The following is a 26,115-nucleotide window of genomic DNA, read 5'->3' on the forward strand; positions in this document are numbered from 1 at the left end:
CAGTGGGGTCCTCATTTTTGTACATTTTTGTTTAAGGGTTATGAGATAGCGGGGAATGTTTTTCCAGCAGAAATCCCTCCAAGTTAGTGAGTTTGTGGAGGAGATTTGCATTTCTCATATTGTATTCCACATTTCCGCTGTTATTTCTAGTTTCATCTCTATTTTAAAATATTTTTTTTTAAATGAAAATCACCCCCTTGTCCTTAAAATGGTTTAGGCCTTGATTACACTCCCTTGTGGACGCACACAAACAGCTGCAGACGCCCACAGACATGTAGTTGTTGCTGTTACACTGCTTCTGTAGTCTGCAGGAGTTTACTTGGAAGAAAGTCTAACACCAAGCTTAGATGTAGCTCTACACTGCTGCTTCCTCTAGAACGTATGGATTCATGAACTACCTACTCCTCTCCAAGCACCTCTCCACACTGCTGCACCTCGAGCACACCAGCTCCTCTACAAGTCTGCTCAAACACTGTAAAACCACTCTACGCTGCACAATGGCAAGATGTAATACTGGAGTAAATACATGTTCGAACGGGAAACCAGACCTGAGGATGGATAATGAAACAGAAAGGTCCATCCTGCAACCTGGCAAGACTAGTTCTTTAGGTTATATGAAACCCCAGAAGTCTGAATTACTGTTTTTGACACTGTCATCAGGTTCAAGGTGGAATTGCCCAACCGTAGCAGTGACTGTCTATTTAGCTCACGCGGTGTCTTACAGCATATTAAAAAAAAAAACAAAAAACACCATATGGTCATGTTAACAAGGTAAAACATTTGATTTACACCGGAGGGAGTCTTTAACTCCAACATACCTCTTGGGGATGAAGTGTGTCTTTAGCATATTAAACATAAGTTGACAGTTTTGCAGGAGAGACACTGTTTCCTCCCCAAACTGACAATTCGCTCATGAAACTGAAAATGTTATGATCTCTGTGTAAAATGTACTTCATGCATCACTGAATAAGCAAGTTGCGGTTATATAAAATACAAAGCAACTATACACAAATGTAAGGTGTTAGTTTAATGAGTGTAGTTACATTTTATTATGTAATATATTAACAGAGAGGCATTGGTCAGAGGGTCTTCAACTCACTTTATGATATGAAATGAGGGTGCAATAAGAGATTCAGAAGCTTTATGAGTCATAAACCACGACCACAGCCAGCTTAAACATCATTATATTTAACAGAAAGAGACATGTAATAGTGTTTAAACGGATGAAAGAGGGTCTGTTTATCAGAGAGATAAACTCATGTGGCTTGTTTAATCATTTCTAGACCTGTCTTATCATTATAGCTGCTTTCTGTCCAAGCAGCAGGATTTGCATAGTTACTGGCTGCAAGAGTTAAATAAGATGTTAATTTCATTACAGTCCATGTTGCTTTCTGTTTCACTGAGTGTAAAGTGAGGTTATTCTGTGTACTGTCATTTCATACACTAGTATTGGAGGCAAGCGGAAGAGGTGAGGAACTGGGTGAGGGGGAGGGAAGAGAGACAGAGAGAGAGAGAGAGAGAGAGAGAGAGAGAGAGAGAGAGAGAGGAAGAGTGCAGGGTGCGCTCCATCCACAGCCTCACTACACCGGACTGTCATCCTCTGAGCGGCCGCCTGCATCTCCAGCTGCTCTCCGCAGAGCTCCACTGCCGTTTCACCGGGTTTTACGCTTCACGGATGTAGCATGGATCCTGTTTAAGGGCCAAACCGAACCGACAGCAATTTCGTTTCTTAAATTCTCTTAAAGCTCGTTCGGCTCAAGTCAGAATAATGATGGAGTACTGGAGGCAGTGCGCGCTGTGGCTGATCAACTGCAAGGTGCTCCCAGCGAGCCACCGGGTTACATGGGAGTCCGCTCAGGTGTTCGACTTGGCGCAGACCCTCCGGGATGGAGTCCTGCTTTGCCACCTGCTCAACAACCTGCGGCCCCAGTCCATCAACCTGAAGGAGATCAACCTCCGACCTCAAATGTCACAGGTAAGAAACGGTCTCTCCAGCTTCTGTTCCTCGCTGCGTCGCCAAACTTAGAGCCCCGATGGAGAGAGCGCAGCCAGACTCGGTGAGAGTTACGCTGGTTTAAAGCGTCACTCGTCCTAGGCAGAAATGGCACTTCTGGCAGAATACAACTGAATTGTATCTTAATCGAAGCCTCTTAATATAAGATTCGGCTTAATATAATCCACATATTGTGTAATATTTTCAGGAAAAATTCTACTTTTTAAATCTTGCTAACGGCGCTGTACTAGTCGGTGGCAGAAACAGTCCAAACACGAAGTCAACGAATCATATTAGCTGAAACTGTATTCATTCCAGTCTTTACTTGTCTGCGAAATGTACGCCGAAGGAAACGTGGGCTCTTTTTCATTGTGGGGAACTCAGAATTATTGTGTCATTACACAAATACTGTGACAATTAGCTACAGGACACAAAATTACAGAAAAAATAAACAGAGTTTGGTGGGCATTTACTAGGGGCGGATTTAGCGCTGTATAAAAGTTAATCTCTGAGAGAAAATGACAAAATTCGGACTTTTTCTGATTCTTTTACTTGAATTAGTTGCAAAAGTTACTTATAGTGACTATTAGACTGTGTTGGTAAACAGTAAATAGTGTGTGCAGACCTCTGGCTATCTGCCCTCTGTGGGTGATGTATATACTGGTGGATAAGCCTTAAGTGGTGACTGGGCTTTGTTGTGGACTGTACTAATGACATAAATCGGTTTACTTTAAAATATTTGCCAAACAGACAAATGATAAGGTGTTTCTTAAATTCAGAAATTGAGCAAATAAGGCATTTGTTTGTATTGTTTGGCAATCGGAGGAAACAAAGGCAATTATTATGATCCTTTGCGGTTTATGGTTTGTCCTTTAATAGATAGATAGATAGATAGATAGATAGACAGAGATCTGTGGCCACGTGGCTCCTGTTTGTCAGATACCATCTGTCTCAGTAACAGGACAGCCTGAGCCAGCACCAGATTAATATTCGCCTTCATAACACAGTGAATCTGGCTGTCTGGCCTGCTGACAGCACACAGTGAGGTAGACACTCACCTACAGAGTCTGCAGATCTACCATTGGAGTATTAGACTGTACCACACACAGACTACAGTATATTACCTGTAATGGATGCCCATCTAATGCAAACTAGGGGATTAGGTATGAATATGAGCACTATGATGTACTGACCATATAATGGAGAGCAGGATTATGCCTGTTTCCTGGAAAAAAAAAAGCACTCATGGTGACACAGTCAATATAATATGCATTTACTGTTCGTTCACAATCGAATTGGATGTCCGCTGTTCGATTTGAGCGCACAGGTCAAGTGGACAATTTGAAAAAGCATATAGGGTTTTAATGTCATCAGGGGGAATGAAAATCAGCCATGTAAGGATCCGTTTACCCGGAGATTTCAGTGAAAACTAGATTGGGCCTGTAAGAGGAGAATGTTGGTCCATTTGCTGCTAGAACCAATATCATTGCTAATACGGAGACAGTGATAGTTCAGAGTTTTCTGCCCACCGTGGCATATTGACATACAACAGAATCCCATGCGTAGAGGGTTGATGAACCATACTTACGTTCAGCACCTGGCCTAGCCTGGTCTGGCCCAGACTGGGTTATTTATAGGCAGACTTTGTTTTATGCATGGCTGAGTGGCTTACTCACACCATGCCAGTGATGAAGCTGCATTTAGAGGCATATTAGCATCAGTAGTAGGCAGGATCCCACACATTTACAAAATGCATTTGTAAGTTTGTGTGTATGTGACCACAGACTGCACTCAAGTACTGCTTTTGCTGCTGATGGCTTGTTACTGTCGTGTTTTAAAACAGTTTTTTGGAGCTGAAGGTTTTGAGGTGGTGTCTGATCAACCAGCGTGACTGTATCGGTCATTTGTTTATTGCAAAGAAGCAAAATGCATAAATTCTTGTCGGCCAAACGATCTCTAAAGATAAAAACCCACCAAACAATGCATATTACAGCAATTATGACCTGCTTAATTGTTAATTTCCTGTTAAAATAAGTGGTAAAATGTTGTTAGAATGCGAGGATCACTCTGAATATTGTACATTTGTTCTGAAACTTAACTCGTACTTTAGATGTGTGTCAGTAGATCATGACTCGCAGCTTTCCCTTTCACACACATTCACACTCTGTGCTGCTGGATACAAGCTCCTCGATGTGCACATCACTACTAAAGAAATGGGCGTCGGGACCCCCCCAGCAACTTTGCTCCCTCTGTCTCCTCCAAGTTAAATTTACATAACTGAGGGTGGAGTTGCTTCCCTTTCTTCCTGCATAATTCATGAGGACCGTGGCAGCTACTTTATCATTGGCCAATAATAACACATGGGACGCCGCTGTGGCCTCACCCGTGGGACCTATGAGATGGAGAGACAAAGGCGCTGAAAGGACAGAGCTACAAAGAGTCTGTTTTGCCTCCATAGAGGCATCTCAGAGGACATAAAGGGACCTGCAGGGATAACCCGCTGTGCTGGGGTTGGCTGCTTAATTAAAGTACAATGCATCAGAAGCTCTGGAGAGTTCACATGTGTGATGTTGGCATGAGGACGGGCTGCTTCTCGTTCTGCAACATTAATTGTATTTGGATGATTCGTATGGGCTGGAGGGAGCCAGTTATGTTGAGAAATGGATCATGCGAGGGCAGCAAAGAGAGTGAAAACTACTTACATGCTGTAAAATGATGAGGTGAAGTAGGTGGGATCCATCTATTTACTGATGAAATGACCTGATCTGTGCTGTAGCCTTTTCTCAAGCAGAAGATAAAGAATGATGTCAGTGCTATGAGCAAATATTGGATGATTGGACTGTGTGTGTTTGCAAGGTTTGCTATGACAATTAAAACAAAGAACTTAAATTTCTAGTTATGGCCTTAGGATCAGTGTCTAGCAAAATTTTCACCCTCTTTGATCGGAGATTTACAGGGCGGTAATGAACTAATTACACAGTCTAGACACAGCCCGACCACAGCAAATGCAGCATTTTGCTTTCCTACCAGAGAAAACACCACATAATCAGCAGTTGTTTTTGGTCTTGCACAGTGGAAATCAGGGGTTTAACTTGAAGAGGAACTATGGATCGCTTGTCATGGTGCAATGAGCAGACCGTGCGGTCAAACATGCAGTCTTTTTATCCATCTGTGTCTTGAAATGTTTGGGTTGGTGTTCTGCTGAATCCGTTTCTGCCAATAAAACTGAAAATGTCTTCCAAACCATGCTTGGGTAAGTTGGTGGTTGCGGCATTCGGATGCTTGTACGGGTACTTTTTCTGTTCAAATGCGGCTATAAAATGTGCTAAAAACAAACTAATGTGACAGGATGCCTATTGGGGCAAAGGGCAGCCAGCGAGTCACATAAACAGCTCCATAAATGCATAAAAACAAACTTGTTGGGGGGGTTTCAAAGTATATAATTATATAATTTGATTGAAATTGAAATCTTAAAGTCTGCCCCAGCGCCCCTAACTTGTTAAGCCTACTGTTGCCTTGTTTTCCGTGACACAGGATTATGGGCTGCGGATTGAGAGTGAGAACATAGCTGTGAACCGACCAGCTGCCGAGAGCCTCTCGCACAGACCAGCCGAGAGCCTCGACATGCACAGGAAATCAGGAAACGGAATAGAGGAAGGAAGTGAAACTAAACATGCCCTCGATCGAGCTCAGACCAAAGCTGTGTAGATGTCAGACGCAATGAACAGAAAAGCCGCTTCTCTCTTTGCACAGCCAAAAAAAATGCCCCACTTTGCTCTTCACAGAGTCGACTTCAAAGATTTCGAGGCCTGTTCTTCATTTGTGAAAAATGAAAGTGCAAGAAAGACGTGCTGTGAGTAAGTCGGGTCTAATTTTAACGAGGATCAAACGGCAACACATCAGTACACAGAAAATCAAGATTCCCAACCAACAAATAGGTGCCATGAAGGCTTTATTGACTCATTTATGAATTAGTTATCCCTTTATATCATGGTGATGCAAAACACCGTAGTGTCAGGCTACATATAACAAGCCGTAGAAGTGAAAATCTGTCAAAAGATTCAACATTTTTTGATACCCAATAAATTAAAGTCCACTTTTTGACAGGTAAGCAGCCAGCGTGACATTCCAGATGACCTGACTCTAGAAGACCTTGACAGCTGTATTACATTTGTACTCACAATATACTTAGAGAATACTATTATACATTATACATGGTACATATGTATATTTTATCAAACTGAGACCAAAGTTCTGTGATGTTAAACAAAGGAGAGAAAAGCCGGTTTCACACAGTGAGCACTCCATGCAGCAGCCTTCAAAGACTCGCTCGTCACTCGCTGAGACTAAAGTTAGATAGAGGTAGTGTGGAAGAATGAGGCAGACAGAACGTCTTAATTTTATTTTTGGTAAAGCAGTTCATATAGTTTGAGGAAACGGGAGCCTGTGAGTCTGTTTAAAAATGTAAAATAAAATGTCCCAAATATGAGCATGTAAAGTAAGTTTGAGAACTTTGGGGTTCATATCAGGTTTTACAGTGTAATTATAGAGGAATAAAGCTTAGTGGGGGATTGTTACTGAAATGGAAATACAAGGTAGTTGATAATAGACTAGAGGGGTGAACCACATAAAGCAAAGCGGTTAAAGTGAATACTAATACTTGTTCATCACAGATTCATATCACAGACTTTTTGTTTCTATTTCTTCCTAATCTACAGTTAGACTCTTGAACATGAGTGGACTCTATAACTTTTTCAGACATCGACAAAGAGACACACATTTCCATTTGGTTGGACCAAGTAACATCTATATATCACACACTTTTAATAATCTATGTATCACACACTATTAATAATTAGTGATTTGGCAAAACCCTTTTCCACATTACAGCACCAATAATGCTCCAAAAACTTTCCCCTACAGTTATAGACTCATCAAAATAAGAATGTTGACAAAAATGCGACCTTATTGTGATGAAGACAGCGATTGTAATGAGTCAGATAAAAGAGACTCACCAACAATATAATCTGCATTTTGACAAACATTAACAGGAGGTGAAGTTCTGTTTGTTGCTTCCAGTTGTTTGTAGGAGTTTTTTAAACTTATTAAATACCTGCAGCATCAGACACCAGCAGGAACAACTGAAGTAACTTAATAAATTGCCTATGATTATAAATTGTCCTTAACACGGAGGCAGAATCTATCAGATCTAACAGACGTTCACACTGCACACTTTCTTCACCACAGCCGCAAGTTGATTCCTGAACTCCATCACAGTGGCCGGAATAGTATCCATCCATTATCTATACACCACTAAAGCCTCATTAGGATTGTGGTGGGGTTAGAGTCTATCCCAGCTGACTTAGGGTGAGTGCAGGGGACACTCTGGACAGGTCACCAGTCTATCACAGAGCTATAATTACAGAGAAACAAGCACACTCATATTCACACCTACGGACAATTTAGAGTCACCAATTAACCCCAACATGTTTTTGGACTGTGGGAGGAAGCCGGAGTACCCAGAGAAACCCCACGCATGCACAGGGAGAACACGCAAACTCCATGCAGACAGATCCCAGACCCAGGCCGGGATCTGTCTAGCTGCAAGGCGACAGTGCTAACCACCGAGCCACCGTGCAGCCTGAATAGTACTGTAATAGTTACAGCAGACCTGGGCATCCTACGGCCCGCAGGCCACATCCTGCCCGCCGGACGACCCTGACTGGCCCGTATGAGGTCATTGGAAAATATTAAAAGTCAGTGCAAATATATATCATCACAATACATGCAAGCAATATGCCTGCACTGCTTTTATTTTGAAAGGTCTGCTAAGTTAACGTTTTTTCGCGCGTGCTTTCCGTACTTAACATAAGGTTTATGCGCTGATTGGTTTGTTGGTCAGCTTCAGCCCGGGAAGATGTCAGCTAACGGCAAAGAAAGAAAGATTGATTCCGAATGCAGAGTTTTTAACAAGGCATGGACTTCCAAGTATTTCTTCACTGAAGTCAGAGGTAAAGCTTTGTGTCTAGTTTGTGGCGAACAGATCGCGGTGCTCAAGGATTATAATCTGAATCGACATTACGAGACCAAACATGGCGGAGAAGTACAAACATTTGACTGATGCAGAGCGGGGAGGATGTCTGAAGGTTTGCTAGCTAAACTGCTAAAGCAGCAATGACTTTGTTTTACCAAAGCTCATATCAAGGGATGCAGCAGTCAAGACGAGTTTTCTAATATCCTACAAAATCGCCAAAAGCAGTAAACCATTCTCTGATGGAGAGTTTATAAAAGAAAGTCTGGTGGACTCTGCAGCGTTTATATGCCCGGAGAAGAAAGGAGCGTTCGTTAATGTGCCCCTTTGGAGGCGAACCGTAACGAGGCGGGTGGAGAGCAGCGCCGAAAATCTGGAGCTTCAGCTGCACAACAAAGTGGACGATTTTGACGTTTTCTCCTTGGCTCTGGACGAGAGCTGTGATGTCCGTGACACAGCCCAGTTACCCATCTTTGTACGTGGACTAACAAAAAAACCTTTGAGATGACGGAGGAGCTGGCAGCTGTGCAGCCAATGAAGGAACCACGACGGTGAGTGATTTGTTCACTGAGGTAAATACACGCATGAACAAGCTGGGACTAAAATGGGAGAATTTGGTTGGTGTTACAACTGATGGCTGTCCAAATTTGACAGGGAAAAATGTTGGACTTTTGAAACGGATGCAAGATAAAGTGACTGAAATAAACCCAGAACAGAAACTGATATTTTTGCATTGTATTATACATCAGGAGGTGCTGTGTAAGTCAGTGCTAAAAATCAACCACGTGACTGATGTTGTAGCTAAAGTAGTTAACTTCATCAGGGCAAGAGCATTGAATTACAGACAGTTTGTTGTCTTTGTGGAGGAGATGATAGTGAACATGGTGACCTTGGTTACCAGACAGCTGTCAGATGGATCAGCCTGGACAAGGTGCTTAAATGGGCTTGGAATCTGAGAGCAGAGATTCAAGAGTTTGGCATTGTACATCATTGTGTTGTGTAATTTACTGTTTATATTGATATATATTGAACATTGCTGTAAGTGTAGTGGGGAGCTGTTCTTTCTTTATGCTTCACAGTCATCTTAATGTAGATTTAGAAAAACTGACAACACCTCATAGCGTTCATGATGAACAAAAACTGACATGATAAGGCGAGTTTCAAATCTCTGCCAGCTGATGGTCATATTGTTTCAGAATAAATTCTGAGTGGTGGCTTACTTACTTCGTTTGTAATAACAGTGACTGCTGAAAAGTAATTAAAGCACTTGGAAAATCAGTTTCACATTTTAAGTACGTCTTTATGACAGTAAATATCTACAACTCAATAGGCAGCAATCATAGTTTGAATGAAAAAACAAAATCTTTCATTAAATAGTTGTGTTCTGTGTTCCACATTTTCATTATATCATTGTATTGTTTCATTTATTGTTTTTATTGAGATATATATTGAGCAGAGCTTTTAAGTGTACTGGTCCGGCCCTTAACAACCGTCAAAGTTTTTCATGTGGCCCCGTATGAAAATTAATTGCCCACCCCTGAGTTACAAAATCATCACACATTGACAAAACTACACTTAGTTTTTTGGACACTTTGATAAACTGCTTTCAGATTAGAGTTAGTCTTTTGTTTATCAGTGGAATATTATGAATCACACATCACTTGATGTACTGTCCAGTCTTGAATGTTTGACAGACATCGTGGATGTGCTGAGGCTTTCTCTGTCACTGTGGTGGTTTTGTCTACACAAAGCCATGACTGACATTAATCTAGGAGTGACATATGTATACGTTACTTTAGCATATTGATGTAGCCCACAATGTTATGTATCCAATGTCTGAAAAGGGCTCATTTTTACCTTATAAATATGTTTTTAATGGATGTAATGCTGCAAGACGGTTTACATTGTAGGTGTCAAAAGAAATGCTTTGATTACATCACAGTGCAAAAAACAGATCTGTTCTAACTCCAACTTTTAGATGCATACCACCAACTTCTGAAAAGATTTATGCAGTAGTTGCTCTGTGTGTTTATTTTCAGTGCTGAATTGTTGATGTTACACCACATGCGATGCAAGTTGTCATTGTTGATTTACTATTCATCGGCTTGGAATGGCCTCTTGTCCACTTACTCATTCAGCCTCTATAGGGTGTTTACAGAACACTCACTAGGGGACAAGGCCATGCTGTAGATACTTGAATGTAACACTGCTACGTAGTTATGTATCATATATTCATAATTCTATCATTTACACAGGAGACACCAGCACATCTGCACCACATTTGATGATACAGACAATACAAAGTTGCTACTTCTGGCTATGTTATAATTGACACATTAAAATACAACTTTAAACACACAAATCTGTGCACATATAACTTCAAATACAACATATGTTTCCTTTGTTGTATTATGTACACAAGCATGTAGAGGACAGCAGCTGTTAATTATGGCATTATTGATAATCTTCAATGTAATAATTGTGAATTGCTACCCATTTAAAGCATTCAAGTACATTAAAATAACAATTTCAAGCGGCAGTAGTCCCACAGTTGCTACAGCAGATATTTCAAAGTGAGCTACTTAACAGCATCTCGCTAACATATTTACAGTTCAGACTGAGCAACTAAAGTCTCAAGTATGGTTCCTGTAGATGTTTTAATGATAACTGCTGCTGCTGAGGAGGAAGAGGAGACAAGCTACTGCACGGTTTAGACATCTGAGGAGTGTTGTGCTCACCCCAACGGGTAGAAAAATTACACTAGCAATCAGCTAACGTTTCTTCTTCTTGCAACAGAGAGACAGGCTGCGGTGTGTGATGCTGATGTGGTGTACAGCTTCTGTTGCTGCACTACAGTTTGGTAGGCCTTGTGATGGTTTTTTAGTTAAACATATAGTGCATGAAACAGAGTAGATATTACAGTGGGTCCTTATTTTGATTACTTGGTGGAGTTATGTGACGATTGGCGTTGGCTTGTCTGTCTGTCTGTCTGTCTGTTAGCAACATTATTCAAAAACAGACTAACGGATTTGGATGAAATTTTCAGGGAAGGTCAGAAATGACACAAGGACCAAGTGATTAGATTTTAGCAGTGATGCAGCTTATAGTCTGGATCCACAGATTTGTTAAAGATTTCTCTATCGTTGTGAGATAGTGGCATGGCGTCACTGTAACTATGACAACAAGTGAACACTACATCAGCTGCCTGCTGATGATCACATGATTGCGATCCTACTACAAATCCACTGCTGTGGACTTATTGGGAAAAGATACAAGGAACAATTGATTAAATTGTAGGTTGTAGGTCACATGATTCAGTATCCGTACATAATGTACACATGCATAACACATGCCTGTGCTCAGCGCAAGGTCATTTTGTTTGTGGGTACATCTATATTAGATGGCCACATTCTATGTTGCTGTGATTTCTGATCATCAAATATTATTTTAAAAAATGCTGCATTTCTAAAAAAAAAAAAATGCTGCATTTCTGAAGATGCCATATGGGGGAATGAACAGCCTTGGCAGAGTACTGCGCTCTCTGAGTGCTTTTCTTGTTTCTAATATGTACATTGGCTGCTGTCATTTTTTATTTCCTGAGATTAGATATGATGAATTCTAAGTGCAGTGAGAATGGACCTTTAGTCCTTGATATCAGTAGTTAGTTTTTTATAATAGCAGCTGTAGGTAGAACTTCCAGCCCACTTCAGCTCTTTAACTGCACTAATTTTATTGCTATTATCTGTGCTTTTCCTGGCCTGACAAGCCACAAGGTTGCCAATACAAGAGATAGTATTAGCTATACAGTGCATAGTCATGCACGTAATTCTTGTGTAGCCTAGCTATTATGTCACAGAGCTGATATGTGAAATCTTCTTAATTTGTTCTACTGTACAGCTTTTAACTCTTTGCCACATATCTAAGTGAAGTCTATGGAGCATTCTTTGTACAATGAGACATTTTGATTTCCTTTGTAAGTGGATGTGACCCTCTTAGCCCAAAAGAAGCTTTCTAATTTAGCCATTTTCCTTTAAGAAATCACATTTCATAAAATTGTTAAACATTTGCACTACAACATACATTTGATGCTGCTCAGCCTCCCTTCTAGTCCCTAATCTTGTGTAGAAACTGTCTTAAGATTTGTTTGTATGGGAACAATAAGGCATAATAACAATTATTGGTGCGATTTCATTGACTTAACACAATTCTCATCTATATTTAATACATGCTCACACCTTTAACCTACTAAATCTGCATACTAATATTGCACATGCTACAAATTGCGTGCCATTAGTATGCAGTATGCTTGTGAGTCCCATGATGACTACCCCTGAGTTGCTGGAGCTTGGCTGCCCTTGTTGATTCATTTTGAAGGAAAGATTGCACCTGTCACAGTGTAAACACCACATTACTGCAGCCATGCATGCCACGTCAGAGCAAGACTCCGCAGCCTCGCGTTTACGATTCCAGTGCAGCGTAATGCAGTCGCTCTGGTTTGTTCTGCCGTGTCTACACGATACGAGCATGTTCATATGTGGCTTTATGTCCACTGACATGGACGCAGATATTTGCAAAGACAACACTGTGCTGCACGTGCACAGAGCTGACTGACCTTTCATTCCATCACCAAGGTAACAAGCCTGAACCACAGCCAACCAGTAAAGACAGCTCCACTACACATTAAAGTATAGATAATGTATATCCTGATTTTATTAGGAGATATTCAGTGGTGGAGAATGTACTTGCAATCAATGTTTATTCTGTTATTCAGTCCTGGCATTGGATACTTCGGTTAATCACTGTTGAGTGCTCTGAAAGCCTTGAGAAAGTCAATACTGTCTTTTGTCTTTACCGGCAAACAATCATCATTATCATAAGTGACATTTGGTTGTCAGGAGCTTCCTCACATCAGAGGAGACCCTCGGCGTACACTGTAATTTTGAGCATTCAAAGAGCAACATTAATAAATGATAAATGCACTCGTGCCCTCTTTTTTAGCTTGATGGAAATGTCAAGATGCAATCAGAAAGACAGAGAGCAGTCAGGAGTTTTATATTTATATATAGATGATACTAAGCTACAACCACCAACCTCAGTTATAGCCAGCAGCAGTGTGTCTGCAGCCTTTTACCATCAGGATTCACTGTAGTGGAAACCTGGAGCCAGGAGAGATGTGTAGTACTGTATCAAGCTCTGCAGAAAGCTAATATTAGGACTCACTGCAACCTGCACAGAATACCGACTAAATACAAATGAGTGGAGCTGCATATTTCTTTTTTGTAGATGACATATACATGTTTGTACAAGAATGTGGATGCAAAATGGATATAGATAACGTCTGCTGCAGTTCAGGAGACTATTGAGCCCGTGTCTTTTCCAGCAGTGACAGGTCTGTAGAAGACGTCCTGAGCTGGAAGTGATGGATGGCTGCTGTCTGTTGGAAAGTCCGTATTTGTGTAATGGAGACAGAGAAGGAAATAGCAAAAACCCCTGCAGAAGGTATAGCTGTGACTCCATATTGGACCGAACAGTATGCATAAAAAAAAACAAAAAACAAAAAACAGTGCGATTATTTTGATTGACAGACATGTTTCCTTATGTCTGGAGAATATAATGTGTAGGCTGGGATATCTCAGTAGCACCAGAGTGCTTCATTTATAATGGTAAGCTGTGACACATTTTACTTTAATTGCAGCTCCTGTGATTTGGAGAATATTTTGATGAATTGCTCAGCTCCAGCTACATACATGTCTGTTGCAGTACATTCACTGGATGAGGACAAAGGATAGGATCATATATAAGCTTATATGTTGTATATAGAATTTTACAGTTTCTTGGAAAAGCTCTAACTTATCAAGCATGAACATTTTTTAGAAAGATTGAATATGTTTTCGTGAAAAAACATTCAGTTCCATCAAAAATGTGTGTTTTTAATTTTTTTTTACAGTGTACATATAAAAATAGCACCTTCACAAACCCACATCACTCTAACTACACACCTGAATGGGCATCGACACACACACACACACACACACACACACACACACACACACACACACACACACACACACACACACACACACACACGGGTCGGACAGCTGTTGACCGGGCAACACAGCAGAGCGTTGTTCACACTTTCTTAACACAATCTTCCAAGAAGTAACAAATCAGGTAGTGGAGGAGGAGGAGGAGGAGGAGGAGGAGGAGGAGGAGGAGAAGCAGGAGGAGGAGGAGGAGGAGGAGGAGGAGGAGGAGGAGGAGGAGGAGGAGGGATGCTGTCTGCTCACCATTCACGCTTCAGTGTTTGCTCATTCAGGGTGTACATGTTATTTAGTGCTCGGCACAGTTTATAGGACATTCAGCTTCCCGCTCTCCACAACCCTTTGCTCCTTTTAATCCTTCTTTTGAGTCATTCACACACTGTTGAGCTGAATCTACTTGACCTGTGTTGCCGTCGCCAAGAGGGTTCATATCTCACGCAGTAGCCCTAATTCAATTCCCTTATCTAGTGGGGGATGGAGTAAACGTCGTGTATATGTAGGGGTCACTGGGGTTAAAACCAGGATTTAATGGAAAATGGTTTCTGAGACACGTTCTGGTGTTGTGGGGGAGGTACAGGGTTTCCCCTGATTGCCTTATTGTCATTATATGAACAAAACAGAAAAGCATTTTTGGTGTTTGTCAGACGTCTTCAGAATGAAAATCAGGTCTCGTAGCGTGGACGGGGAAATCAAAGCTTGCCAAAATGATGTGCAGCTGAAATGTCAAGAGGAAGAGGACAGCTTTCTGTCACTGTCAGTTCTTCCTGTGATTCATTTTAAACGACAGTAGAGCTGATCATGCAGTTTGGGTGTTATTAACCTTTAGGTATGGTAATGCGGTGAGATGACTTTGTGAACAAAACCTGCTGTTGGGTTTCAATGTCAACAGAGATTCTTTCAGAAGTGTGCTTGGAGAACATGACAAACAACTTTTGAGGTATTTTCAGTAATTCTGGCATTTGTAAGAAGATCGAGCATCTAGTCTGCTGTAACAGAAAGAATAACTTTTTGAAAATTACCTTTGTGGACATTCAGCCATAATTATTTATCTGGAATTTAAAAACATACTTTGGTATGTAGAGAAATGGGCTTATTTGCTTTCTGGCAGAGATTTAGATGACAGAAATAACACCACTCTCATATCTGAACGATAAACATAATCCTTCAGCTGGCATGGCTGTAAGCAGCACCTCTAAACTTCATGAATTAACACAATACATTTTTTCATGCATGTCGCCCAACATTCCCAACATGAAAGCAGCTCTTCTTTTTTTGGACCTCCTGGAGTCTCTGTTGATTGTGTCGCCTCAAGTCCACAAACTTAGGAAATAACAGTTTATTGTCTCATCCAATGATTGAATCTAATATTCAATATTTTTCCAAATATCGGTATTATTTTTTTAAACTAGTTCTCAATAAAGCTGTCTCTCTCTACCTGTAGTCACTCTGTGATCTTCAGCATTGTCCCGCCCACAATGCCATCTGATTGGTTACACATCATGAGTAATAGCCTATCAACACTAGAGTTTAAAATGCTGAAATAGTATCTATTAATTAAAAACACAAACATGCTTCAACAAAATTTTAATTTTGAATTTGAAATTAAATTTTTTAAAATCAAGTTCTAAGTCTCCTTGATTAATAGTAATCAATACCATTATTGACCCTGAAAAGACATCTAGGGCCAACCTCTACCAGAAAGTCAGGTGACTCTTGTTTGGGGATTTGGTTCAGTGACATCATTTCCTTTACAATTGGGATTACAATTGGGATTTGACCATCCAGCAGTTTTAAACCAATATTAACTTCTTTTTTTCCCCACTAACTCCTGAGACAAACATCTCACTATTTAGCTGCTAGAGGCTCCAGTATGTTCAGCAGCTAGTTACTTGCTTTGTACACAGTGGTCTTCTCAGAGCATCTGTGCCAAAAACAGCCTCCTGCTGCATCTGGAATTTAGGTTGATGAGAGAAGTGAACCAAACAGGAATACTGCAGACCGTAAAACCAAAACAACTAGCTGCAAGACGCTAAAATGCTCCATAAAGCTTTGAGGAGCTGCAGAGTAAGGACACAACTCTCCGTGGGTTCGCCACCACGAGTTACCCCTTTCACATTACACGCAGTAATGTTTTCCATTGCTAATATGAAATGAGAAGTGAAGCTGTAACTTGTTCTGGGGGGGGGGGGGGGGGGGGGGATCTCATTTTGTCTCTCTCTGATACCACAATGCTTGTCGCCCACACTTACCGCACATGCTGAATGGAAGGAGGATTAGCAGGAGCCCCAAACACAGCTGCAGTATCTCCTGGACACACAGATGACTTCCATGCCAATCCCCTCCTCACCTAAAACGGGTGGTGACCAATGAGCCGAACTCCTGAAAAAACAAAACAGTCACTTACCGGAAATGTGATCAGATAAAGAGGTGACAAAGAGGTTGTCACTAACTAGCAGAGGATATTCACAGTCATGAGTGACTGGAAAAAGTGACTGGAAAGACCATCTGCATGCAACATAGAGTCTGTGGGTTTTTACTTAACACTTTAGCACACTGTAAACCGGAGAGGAGGAACTATAAAATCTGTTACCACAGTGTATTACTGGAATGAAAAGCTGCTGATGGCGTCTTTTTAACAATATTCTATAAAGATAAGTGAGATAATGAGCGTGTGGCCACTGTCTACACAGTCTGGACGGGGAGGGAGCAGCACTTTCGTCAGCGTCAGCAGACCTTCGCCTCCCTTTCCACCTCCCATTTCCTGGTTACACAGCTGCCGAAAGCTCCAACATGACATGGATGTGACCTGATGGCTCGGATTGTGATATGCCACCCACGGGTTATAACTTAAGAGTCTTCACAGAAGAGCCCCACAGATGACATCACGTCATTCACACCGGATACACTATCTCAGTGATGTAAAACAAGTGGTTGACCATGACAGACATTAATATATCACCTATACATTTCACATTTCACAGTTCCCTCTTAGTAATTTCTTTCTTTTTGTTCTCACGCTGCTGTCAGTGAGGACACAAAATAGACAAGCTGATGGAGAACTTTTAACCAGATTTAATTCTTTGCACACAGGCCTTGATGCCCTCTGCTCAAAATGCATCCGTTTTATTGCCATTAATTGATGCTCAACAAGGTTTAAGCAGTGAGATGGCCACACTCTGTCTGGCTGCGTACTTCTAGAATAGGATTTCATTAAGCACCACAATACACACAGGGGCCATAAAAGGCTCCAGCTTGTTGCTATGGAGCTTTGACTCGTATCAAGGAATACATAAGCAGAGGCTGGATACTTGTTTAGGATACAGAGCATGACCTGGTTCATATCAAAACCACAGCAGTGAGATAGCTTGTCTTACAGGAATTTTTTATATTCCAATTGGTTGGCCTTCGAAATGAAGCACACTGGTGGGATTTGTATAAACTATGCATTTTCATCCAAACTGAGTGTGTTTGGAGCCTCCTGCGGAGATGTCACAGCTTAATCTGTCCTTAATTCCTTATTCTGTACAATGAAGTTGTTTGCTGAATTCATTGGATGACAGAAATAGGTGCACTCATGCGCTGTTGGTTGTATTCGCCTCGGATGTGGAACAGTTCAGAACATTTTTGAATAACAGGTTTATAAATAGAACCCAATAGATAGTGTTTTTTTTGAGACAGATGCTATTTTTTGCCATCAACACAGAACATAAGCAAGTTTGATAAGGACTGCAATAATGTGTTTTTCTAAAGAGTTATGATCAAGATATGCACTGAGCAGGGCAATGTTCGTCAAGGGTGTCGTATATTTAGGAGACACAGTTCATCATTGTATTATCATTAAAAGTTTGCATTCATTATACAAATTTATTTACGAGACTAGATCTGTAGGCGTGAATATTTCCATTCCATTTATAGAATCTGATTTAATCTAGATGTAATGGATAAAAAAGTTTAAAAGGTTCCAAAAACCCCATAAACACTGTGTCAAGACTTATTTCAGAGCTGTAGTGTTTTTCTTTTCATACTGTTTTCATGGCATGATCCAAGATAGTGTTACTTAACCTAACATTGAAGTAATGCATTAAACACATAAGCTTGATTTAACATATAAACATGACCTGCCAATCACAAGATAGCCACACCCCAAATCAGTCCCCAGCTTTGTTGTAATTTTCACTCTTAATGGGACCTTCACTTAGAAACTGAACATCATGCTGTACTGACTTGAATCTAGTGATGAAGACCATAAACACACAAAGAAAATGTTCACAAATCACATGAGAAGTGAAGTAATTTTCTTACAGATTTCTACACAATCTGACATCATTTTGCAACTAGAGGAGTCGCCTCCTGCTGGGCATTAGAAACAATGCAGGTTTAGTTCAGTTCTGCATTAATCTGACTTACCGGATGCCGACTTTGGGTAAAAACTTGCTATTTCTGCTTTCCCTCTTCCATTCTCTGGGTGTTCCCGTTTTCAAAATCCCTTTTGGTACGGGAAAGACAACACCCTTTGAGTTAGCAGCGTACATGCTGAAAAGTTTTGCTGAGCCTTTGGATCATGCGATAATGCAGGTTGGTTTATGTGTATCAGTAAGAAAAGAAAAAGTATGAACATACAGAAAAGTACCTTATTTTGGCTTAATCTTATTAGTGAGGCTAATTAATGTAGCTATAAATGTGAAGACGTGTGGACAAACTAGCCACATGGTTTGTTAATTACTTAAAGCATATTTTTGTCATTTCAGGACCTCTTCGTCATATGTTAAATTAACTTGCTATGCTAAATGCTAAAAATGCTATTGGCTGCACCCTGCTAGCTTAGCTTACTGTAAAAACAACATTTTGTCGATGAAGGGTAGTTTTCAGTTGGGCTATTTCTTGGCCAACTGTGTTCATTTGGATTTGGTTCATTTGTGAACTTTAAAGTAGCAGCTAGCTAAATTTTAGCTCCTTACAGTTCTCATGCTAAGCTAACTGGCTGCTTGTTGCCTCTTTTAACTCTCAAGAAGGCGATTAAGCATATTATGCTAAATGACACATTATTCCACGATAATATAAACGCTATTAATCGCGGAATAATTTCAAAGCTGAGGAGTCAACATAATATATTCACATGGATTATGTGACAATTTACATACATCTCCACATTAATCTTAGTTCACCATATTGACTTGGTTTGGACACAGTGCATACAAATGTCGCACACACACACACACACACACACACACACACACACACACACACATACACATATTAGGCCATCCGCTTCCAGAGCCCCAGAGAGTCACCAATGCTGAAGAAAAGCTGCCAGTGGAACAGTTAGCAGTTGCTTCATGCTGCTACACTCTTGTTAATACAATTCCCCCTCTACTGTCTTCGACTCAGTGCAGCAGAGACACAGTCTTTCATATGTGCTCTGTGAAGCTGCTTCCCTCAGATAATATACCGAGGTCCTCTGGGACTCTCCAGAGACTCCAGGCAGACAAGATGTGCTTGTCTGATAAAAGAAAGTGATGTGTACAAGTGTAAACATTCAATATTATTCACTCAGTGTTCGCTGGCTGCTTTACTCTTATCTGGAGCTGGCTGGCTGGGGGCTCGCTCTCTCTGTGAAGCCATCTGTAAAGCCTAATTCAATTGGACTGGAGAGGCATTTTATATTTGATGCATGGACATGCGCCGTGCAGACAAATCTGATTTTTGCTCTGTACTGCGAGGCCGAAGGTGTGTAATGCATAACAGAATGAGCTCGGTTGTTTTGCTTGTTCTCCTGAGCTCTTTGTTTTCTGAGATGACACTGAGTGAATTATTTTCTCACAAGGTGTCAAACATGATTATGGTTCTGAGTGCAGACACACATTAACAGCACGGTGTAGCACGTGCTCACTTTAAGAAACGGGAAATGGTTAATGAAATCCGTTTCCTGTGAACCGGTTACCCAAGAAGAGAAAGAAGAAAAAGAAGAAGACGAGAATGACGAGTCATTGTGATATGGAAACTCATCTCTGGAGAATTTTAAATAATGGTTAAATAGGAAGCTTAAGAAGCACTTATTGCCATTTTGAGTATTAGAGAGTGGGCAAAATGACAAAAAACACATAACTACAGACAGAATTTTACCTTTCCAATTCATGCCTGCAACTAAACCTTACATAATTGGTGTTTTCCAAGAGTCAAATAATTTTCATATTTTTCATACATTTTTCAAAGCTGACACTAATACCTGATGGGCGTTCTAATTAGTGAATCTTCCTTCTGTAGCTGCCAATTTCTCCTGATTTCTTAGTTTTTTCTTTTACTTTACACAGTTATTTTGTCCTCCTCTGTATGAATAACAATGCGGCATTTTCAGTTGTCTTTCTTCATTTTTAATGCTGGTTTCACATACTGGTGCAGCCATAATGCCTCACTGCTTAAATGTGCAAGCCATGACCACACAGTTGCTCTTGCAGTGTGTGTATGTGTCTCTGTACCCTTCATGTCAATACTGATATGCTGATAAATCCATCGCGAAAACGTCATTTTGCCACATTATGATCTGCCTGTGACAGATGCACGGCTTCTAATGCTCTACACTTCCGAGACATCACATGATACCAAAAATTTATTTGTTGTTACCAGTACCACTGAAATTTTACAATTCTCCACATCATTTCCAGTACTGCAGCAAAAAATAGTCCAATTAAATGAATACATTTCATCATCAACATAATTTTTTCATGGGGGCCGCAAATAATAAATAGTCTATGTCTTAAAAAGAATCTGAAAAAAATATGATAATGACAAAAAACTGTGGAATACAGCCTTGAAGTGTTTAAAACAAACAGTATTTTGTTATATAATTCACTCCAGTTTCCTTGTGAGGACTTAATGTTTTGTCATATTTTTTGTGCCTCTGAAAAGCTTCAGATATGGTTCTGTGTGTCTATTGCTCGACTTAACATCCTCTCCGTGCTGTGAAAAAACCATTAGGAAAACCACAGAAGCTGCTACACACGCACACGCACACGCACACGCACACACACACACACACACACACACACACACACACACACACACACACACACACACACACGCTCACATGCACACACACACTCACACGCACACTCACACACAAACGTTTTGACACTAAGAGTTTTATTTTTACTGCAAATATATATTGGTTTTCACATATCAGCTATCGACGTCATTGCTGTTAGCCTTAATTACTGATAATTGGTTATCGGTATTACCCTAGTATGTAAATCACATCATGATCTCGTGTTATAAACTAGTTCTACATTCACCTCAGCAAGCTAAATTAGTCTTCGTGAACTGTGTGCAGCATTGCTACAACAGATGCAACTGTCACACTTGTTAATATAAAGTAACAACTGAGTCTCGGTTGGAAATAAGTGAGCAGACCTGGGTGTCTGTCTTAGAGCTGCTGAGACTAGTTTTTTTCTGTTGAATGACTTGGTGACACTGTTTACTGTCTGACTTTTAGTTATTTGTAATAGACGCCAATGCTAAATGGTTCTATACGGGACTTTTGAAATGCCTTTTTTTTTGGCTTTTTTTTAAAATTAGGCTCACCAAACCTATGGACACCATGAATTCGTAGAATTTACATCTCCAGCTGCTTACCTATGACAGCTGGGGTACGTTCGGTACCTCTGGCAGTAGGGAAGCAAATTTTGGACTATTTTTTAAATTAATAATCGGCAGCATTATCAATCAGTAATTAATTGATGAAATCAATTGAGTACAGTAGACTTTATTCCAATTGATGGTATCGCTGACATGTCAATGGACAGGTGACTGCAAAAGTGGGTTGTCATATATACACTACCATTTGAAAGTTTGGGGTCACTTAAAAATGTCCATTTTTTTTTAAAGAAGAGCAGTTTTTTTTAAAAGTGAAGATAACATTAAATTAATTAGAAATACAGTCTAGACATTGTTAATGTGGTAAATGACTATTCTAGGTGGAAACGGCTGATTTTTAATGGAATATCTCCATAGGGGTACAGAGGAACATTTCCAGCAACCATCACTCCTGTGTTCTAATGCTACATTGTGTTAGCTAATGGTGTTGAAAGGCTCATTGATGATTAGAAAACCCTTGTGCAGTTATGTTAGCACATGAATAAAAGTGTGAATTTTCATGGAAAACATAAAATTGTCTGGCTGACCCCAAACTTTTGAATGGTAGTGTATATGCCACCAGCACTAGATCTCAGCTCATCTTAGATACATGAGCTCTGGCTGGAATCTATTAAGTGTCACAGAAGTCTTTGTCATGGTGCCCGTTGCTAGCTAAATCCTGACTACGCTCTCTGGTTGGTAACATGGAACTGCCAGTAGTCGGATAATCATTAACATCCCTATTTGATACCATTGAAAATATGTACCATCACGTTTTCATAGTTTTGGTATTGACTAGTGCTATAACAGTTAATTGTTGTAAATGCTATAATCAGTTAGTTGTAAACTATTAAATTAATTTTCAACTGTTTTGATATTCGGTTAACTGTATGATTATTTTTGAGAAAAAGTTATTCTCTTTTACTCCAGTGTCTTAAATGTTCAGTAAACTAAATGTCTTTGGGTTTAGGACAAAGTAAGACATTTGAGGACATTCTGTTTGTTTTTTGGGAAACACTGATCGACAGTTTTAACCATTTTCTGACATTTTATAGACAAAACAACTAATAGCGCCAGTTAGCACTATTAACTGACAGATTCATTAAGAATGAAAATAACCATTAGTCGCAGTATTAACTTGGTGCCAAAGTATGGGCTCATGTCATCTCTATTTCAAACCACTGTAGAAAAACTAAAAATCCAAACAAAGACAGTTTATAGTGAAACATTAATGCAGTCAAAAGCACTCTTCCAGATTAGATCATTGGTTAAACCCAGTTGCAGCACTGTGGTGCACAGTGATGTGGCCAAAAGCATTACTTCATCAAACACCTCTTTCATCAGCCTCCTGTCTTTTGCTCCATCTTGTCTCAGCTACAGGAAGGCTCAGTCACAGAGGCTTCATGTTGGCTAACTACACTATGTTGACACCTTCCCCTTCACTCTCCTCCTGCAGTTCTGCACTCTTCACGAAGAGCGTTAACCACCTCAGAAAGCCTTACTAAACACTATGGCTTTACTGTCTCTTTCGCTCGGTTTCATTGATGTTCCTGAGCTGCATTCAGTGGTGCCGCATAATTTAGATAAATAGTTTCTGGGTTGGGCCCCATTAGGATCATTAGTGCAAGATTTAGGTTGCAGATGAGGCAAAAACACTTGCATCCTGAGTAAATGACCTTGTTTATTATTAGTAGAGTTACTTATTGATCGTTTGATTCAACTTTCACGTCTCAAGGTGCACCTTCAGCTATAATTAAGCACACAGGGTATAGAAATTAGCTTAGAAAGAACCTCCAGGCCCCTTTGCGTCATGTTCCTCAGTGCACCTGCATTATACAACTTAATTACTACCACTAGTAGCATTGTTAACACCTATGGAAGATATACCACAACTCAGTATTTTAGTGGGATATCGTGGGAATAAATATTTCTTTCATTAAGTGAGGGGTACCAACAATTTTGTCCACGTGTGTGTGTGTGTGTGTGTGTGTGTGTGTGTGTGTGTGTGTGTTGTGTGTGTGTATATATATATATATATATATATATATATATATATAAAAAATATATAAAATGTATATATATTCATTCACAGAACGATAAAGATAATTTCTTTTCTAAAGCAGTCAGATATTTGCTTTTTGATTATGGTATTTTAATAGTGACATCTACTCTATCAATAGGAGTAAAAACATCTCTGCCTTTCTCTCCCAGCTGCTCAATTATCTTTCCCTAATTTCCTTCCACTCCACTGCCCTATTTCAGCAGGAACATCATAATAATGAAACAAGATGCCCTCGTGGTGCCTATAAACACTGATTCATGTATCTTTTAGAGCTGTGGTCCTCCAGTGTTCTCCACTGCATGGCCTAATTAGACAGCCAGAGTGAACACAGAATAGAAAAGCAGCCGTATGCGAATCCATTCATACGTCAGTAAAGACACACGGGTATTTCTTTAGAGAGGAAAATGAAGGATAATAACAGGTCATATCATTCGTGTATGTAATGCATTTATTGGTGGCTCACTCACACATGAACCCTCTCTGTCTTTCTCAATGCAGTTCCTTTGCCTGAAGAATATCAGGACTTTCCTGACGGCGTGCAGCGAGATGTTCGGCATGAAGAAAAGCGAGCTGTTCGAGGCCTTTGACCTTTTTGACGTCAGGGACTTTGGAAAGGTAAGGCAGGATTAGTCAGTGGCATAGAAAGAGATAGAGGTTTGGTTATTGGGAATGACAGCCTGCATCCACCCTCGCTGTGTAGGCCAGCTGTCCCCAAAGACTCCAATACTGTACTGAATTAGTCAAATGCACTTTTAAGCCCACTATTGCCTTTGTGTGGAAGTTATGGAACTTTGTCAAAATTATTTATAAGTCAAAGACCTCTTTTTTATTCAACTTGGATGTTAAATTATAATGAGTCTTGCTACAGATTCCAATGTTTGTGCTTTCTTCTCATACAAGCCGTGGCTTTTGATATTGGCAGCCACATTTTGGATTATCTTAGATGTTCAGACAGGACAGTTGCCTCTGGGTGTTATCTGCAGTATCATTAGCTGATGTGCATCCTGTCATTACAGGTGCTAATAAACACAGTCTGAGGCCTCGTTGCAGCTTTCTTTACACATCAGAACTCTTAAGCTGAAGCTGAAGTCAGCAACGTGACCCTGCAGTTTAATCGCTTCCTCTCATTAAAGTGAAAATGCCTCAGTGTGCAGAGTTTATGACGGGTTAAAAGTCTGGCCTCGGGTTCATTACTTTGATAGGGCTCTCAGTCTTTGCTTGCAGGGCTGTGAAAGTGTCTGCGGCTCTCTGACAGCCCTGCTGCTGCTCTCAAGAAGTCCCCAGGAGGTTTAATTAGAAATCGCAGCCTTGAGCAGAGAGAGGGTGCTGCTGGGTGCTGATGCACATGATGGGCTTATGAGATGACATGGTCATCTGTCCATGGATTAAAATGTGTCTGTGTGTGGCAGAGAGAGAAACACAGACAGACAAAGACACAAACTAATGGGAATGGGAAAAAAAACCCACTCTGTCTTAAAACTTCCCTCTTTAAAGTTAACCCACGTGTCAGGTGACAGCAATCTTCCAAAAAAAAAGTTTATGAAAGACAGCAGCTTGTGAAATGAAGGCCTGTGAAACTGTAGCGTTGTCCTGCGACAATCACAACACTGAGAGACTAAGTTTTGTTGAAACAGCTTCCTTTTCCTTCCAAGTAGAACTGTCTATTTGTTGAAACTGAACTTTTCAGCTGATCTGTTTTGGTTTTGATTTGAACATAATTACAAAAATTATCTCAACTCAGTAATGGTTGACTGTACACTGTAAAAAAAAACAAAAACACTATTAAACTGTTTACTGTGAACTAATTTTTTTTAAACAACTTACCATTATTTTATAGATTTCCCTGTTTTTGTAAATTACAAGTAATAGGGATTAAAACCATGGAAAGAAGATATTGATTTTCATGTTAACCGTAAAAAAAAAAGATCAAAACTGTAAAACATTTTTGTAATAATTTGTTCCTTTAACACATCTGGCTGTAAAATTACACTATTTTAAAAATTCAAAATATATCAAAAATATTAATAAATGTAAAATCATTATTTGACAGAAAAAAAAATATTTTCAGGATTTAAGAATTGTAGATTTTAAAAAAAATATGTATGAAAAAAATCCTTGTTTTGTTCAATTAAAGTTAATATCTATTAAAATCACAGAAAAAAGTATTAATTTACATAGACTGTGGACTGTTAAACCACAGGTCAAAATTTTAAAAATGTTTAAAGAAAACTGCACTTTTACAAGTGATAATTTGTTCTTTTTTATTGTGTGACCATAAAGTTTACTATATTGATATCTGCTGAAATGTAATTATTTTACAGATAGTTGCTGTTATTTTCATCGGTTTTGTAGTTTTTTT

General features: G+C 39.9%; 1 protein-coding gene across 2 annotated transcripts in view; it reads left to right on the forward strand.

Moving 5' to 3' along the window:
• Positions 1-1,576: 1,576 nt before the first annotated feature.
• The window catches only part of LOC111575561 (guanine nucleotide exchange factor VAV3), a 115,153-nt gene continuing 90,614 nt past the window's right edge, over positions 1,577-26,115 (forward strand). The window contains exons 1-2 of one of the 2 annotated variants that reach the window (XM_055007070.1): positions 1,577-1,975; positions 24,255-24,371. In XM_055007070.1, the coding sequence (XP_054863045.1) occupies positions 1,769-1,975; positions 24,255-24,371 (324 nt within the window). In that variant the 5' untranslated portion in view covers positions 1,577-1,768. The remainder of the gene's footprint in view (positions 1,976-24,254; positions 24,372-26,115) is intronic. The other variant, XM_055007071.1, reaches the window with a different exon arrangement.

The sequence above is a fragment of the Amphiprion ocellaris genome, chromosome 22, assembly GCF_022539595.1.
Source record: "Amphiprion ocellaris isolate individual 3 ecotype Okinawa chromosome 22, ASM2253959v1, whole genome shotgun sequence".
NCBI lineage: Eukaryota > Metazoa > Chordata > Actinopteri > Pomacentridae > Amphiprion > Amphiprion ocellaris.